A 2,480-nucleotide genomic window follows, 5' to 3' on the forward strand; every position below is an offset into this window, starting at 1 on the left:
GCATGCGTACAGGACCTGAGCAACGCTAAGGACCCCCAAACGTAGCAGGTCGGGCAGGTGTATCCACCACCTTGACTTGGCTGGGTTATACGTGTTGTGTGAACCCAGTCCGCTGAGTTTTAGAAGAGAGTTCGCTGAGCTTACAGTACTCGCCTCAATGCGCAGCACTGCGGTGTCCTGTGATTCTTCCCAGGGATCCTCCCGGCTCCAGCGAGGTTCCTTTTTGTGAAGCGGGAATCAACCCCAGGAAGAGGCTGCAGGCGTGGGAACTCCCTGCAGCAGCTTGGGGTCAGTTCCCCGCCGGGCAGGCGTGCTCTGGCCCCTTGAAGCAGGCCGATTCGTAGTGTTTGTGGAGGTAGGACTTGAGGGCGAAGGTCTTGTGGCATTGCTTGCAACGGTAGTGCTTGAGCGCCGAGTGGGTTTGCATGTGGGCGCGCAGGTTGGAGCGGTCAGCAAAGGCCTTCCCGCAGTGGGAACACCCGAAGGGCTTCTCCCCGGTGTGCGAGCGCATGTGTCCCTGCAGCAGCCACGGCCGGCTGAAGGCCTTGCCGCACACGGCACACTTGTGTTTGAGGTTGTGGGTCAGCAGGTGCATCGCCAACGCCGGCATGGAGACGTAGGCCTTGCTGCACGTTGGGCACTTGCGCGCCAGCTTGCTATCCAGGCTGCGGTGCGTCTGCTTGTGCCGGCTGAGGTTGGAGGAGGTGGCGTAGGTCTTGCCGCATTCGGTGCAGGCGTGGCGGTGTCCCCCCCGGCGAGGACCCTCGGCCCGCCGGCGGGACCGCCCGTCAATGATGAAGAAGGCGTCCATGGAGTAGCTCTCGGTGACGGCCGCCTCGCCCTGGAAGTAGTGAGAGGACAGGCTGGATTGGGGGCTCTCGGGATCGCTGTAGTCCTCCTGGATCGGGGTGTAGAGGGGGTCAGGAGAGGCCCGCTGGCGGTGGGCTTTCTTCTTTTCATTCTTGTAACCTGAGGAAGGGAGGCAGGCTGAGAGGTATCCTGCGGGAGAGAGAGAGAGAAGCACAGGGAAAAGGTTTGGATAATTGAAAAACATTGGCCGATTGGCCTGGGGATTCTGCCCCACGGATCCGTGCCAGCGTTTCTCGTCCTCGGTCACTTTAAAAGGTCTGGGCTTCTTAAACTCCCAGAATTCCACAGCCAAGTGCCAGTCAATTCTAGGAGTTTTAAGTCCAGACCTCTTAAAGTGGCAGGGGTTGAAAAATACTGACCAAGATCGTTGAGTTCCTTCCGTGTTTGGTCTTTTGGTTATCAGCCTCCCGGATGGGCGTTCCTAAACCTCGGCAATGTTAAGAGGTGTGGATTTGTACTCCCAGAAATGAAGCTGCATTGAATTCAACTCCTGGCTAGGCTAGGCTAGGCTAGGCTAGGCTAGGCTAGGCTAGGCTAGGCTAGGCTAGGCTAGGGCAGGGCAGGGCAGGGCAGGGCAGGGCAGAAGAGGAGAGGAGAGGAGAGGAGGGGAGAGAGAGAGGGTTAGGGTTTAAACAAATATAATAATAATAATAATAATAATAATAATAATAATAATAATAATAATAATAATAATAATAATAATAATAATAATAATAATAATAATAATAATAATAATAATAATAATAATAATAGTAAAGTTGGAAGGGACCTTGGAGGTCATCTAGTCCAACCCCCTGCTCAGGCAGGAAACCCTATACCCTTTCAGACAAATGGATGTCCAGTCTCTTCTTAAAAACTTCCAGTGTTGGAGCATTCACCGCTTCTGGAGGCAGCTTGTTCCACTGGTTAATTGTCCTCATTGTCAGGAAGTTTCTCCTGAGTTCTAGGTTGCTTCTCTCCTTGATTAGTTTCCACCCGTTGCTTCTTATCTTGCCTTCTTTGGAGAATAGCTTGACTCCTTCTTCTTTGGGGCAGCCCCTGAGATACTGGAAGACTGCTATCATGTCCCCCCTCGTCCTTCTCTTCATTAAACTAGACATCCCCAATTCCAGCAACTGTTCCTTATATGTTTTAGCCTCCAGTCCCCTAATCATCTTTGTTGCTCTTCTCTGTACTCTTTCTAGAGTCTCAGCATCTTTTTTACATCGTGGTGACCAAAACTGGATGCAGGATTCCAAGTGTGGCCTTTCCAAGGCATTGTAAAGTGGTATCAACAGTTCACCTGATCTTGATTCTATCCCTCTGTTAATGCAGCCTAGCACTGTGTTGGCCTTTCTGGCAGCTGCAGCACACGGCTGGCTCATATTTAAATGATTGTCCACTAGGACTCCGAGATCCCTCTCACAGTTACTACTATTGAGCAAGGTACCCCCTATACTATACCTGTACATTTGGTTTTTCTTGCCTAAGTGTAGAACCTTCCTTTTTTCACCATTGAATTTCATTTTGTTAGATAGTGCCCAGTGTTCAAGTCTGTCCAGATCCTCCTGTATCCTAAGCCTTTGTTTAATCTCTTTGTTTAAAGCTATTTACATTGCCATCTTAACCAA

At 50.9% G+C, this 2,480-nt stretch overlaps 1 protein-coding gene across 1 annotated transcript in view; it reads right to left on the reverse strand.

The window, feature by feature from the left end:
* Positions 1-289: 289 nt before the first annotated feature.
* Positions 290-2,480, reverse strand: part of LOC107298112 (transcriptional repressor scratch 2-like) — a 43,880-nt gene continuing 41,689 nt past the window's right edge. The window contains exon 2 of the mRNA XM_015827474.1: positions 290-999. Coding sequence (XP_015682960.1) covers positions 290-999 — 710 coding nt within the window. The remainder of the gene's footprint in view (positions 1,000-2,480) is intronic.

Source organism: Protobothrops mucrosquamatus, unplaced genomic scaffold (assembly GCF_001527695.2).
Source record: "Protobothrops mucrosquamatus isolate PMUCROS unplaced genomic scaffold, P.Mucros_1.0 scaffold3726, whole genome shotgun sequence".
Classification (NCBI taxonomy): Eukaryota; Metazoa; Chordata; class Lepidosauria; order Squamata; family Viperidae; genus Protobothrops; species Protobothrops mucrosquamatus.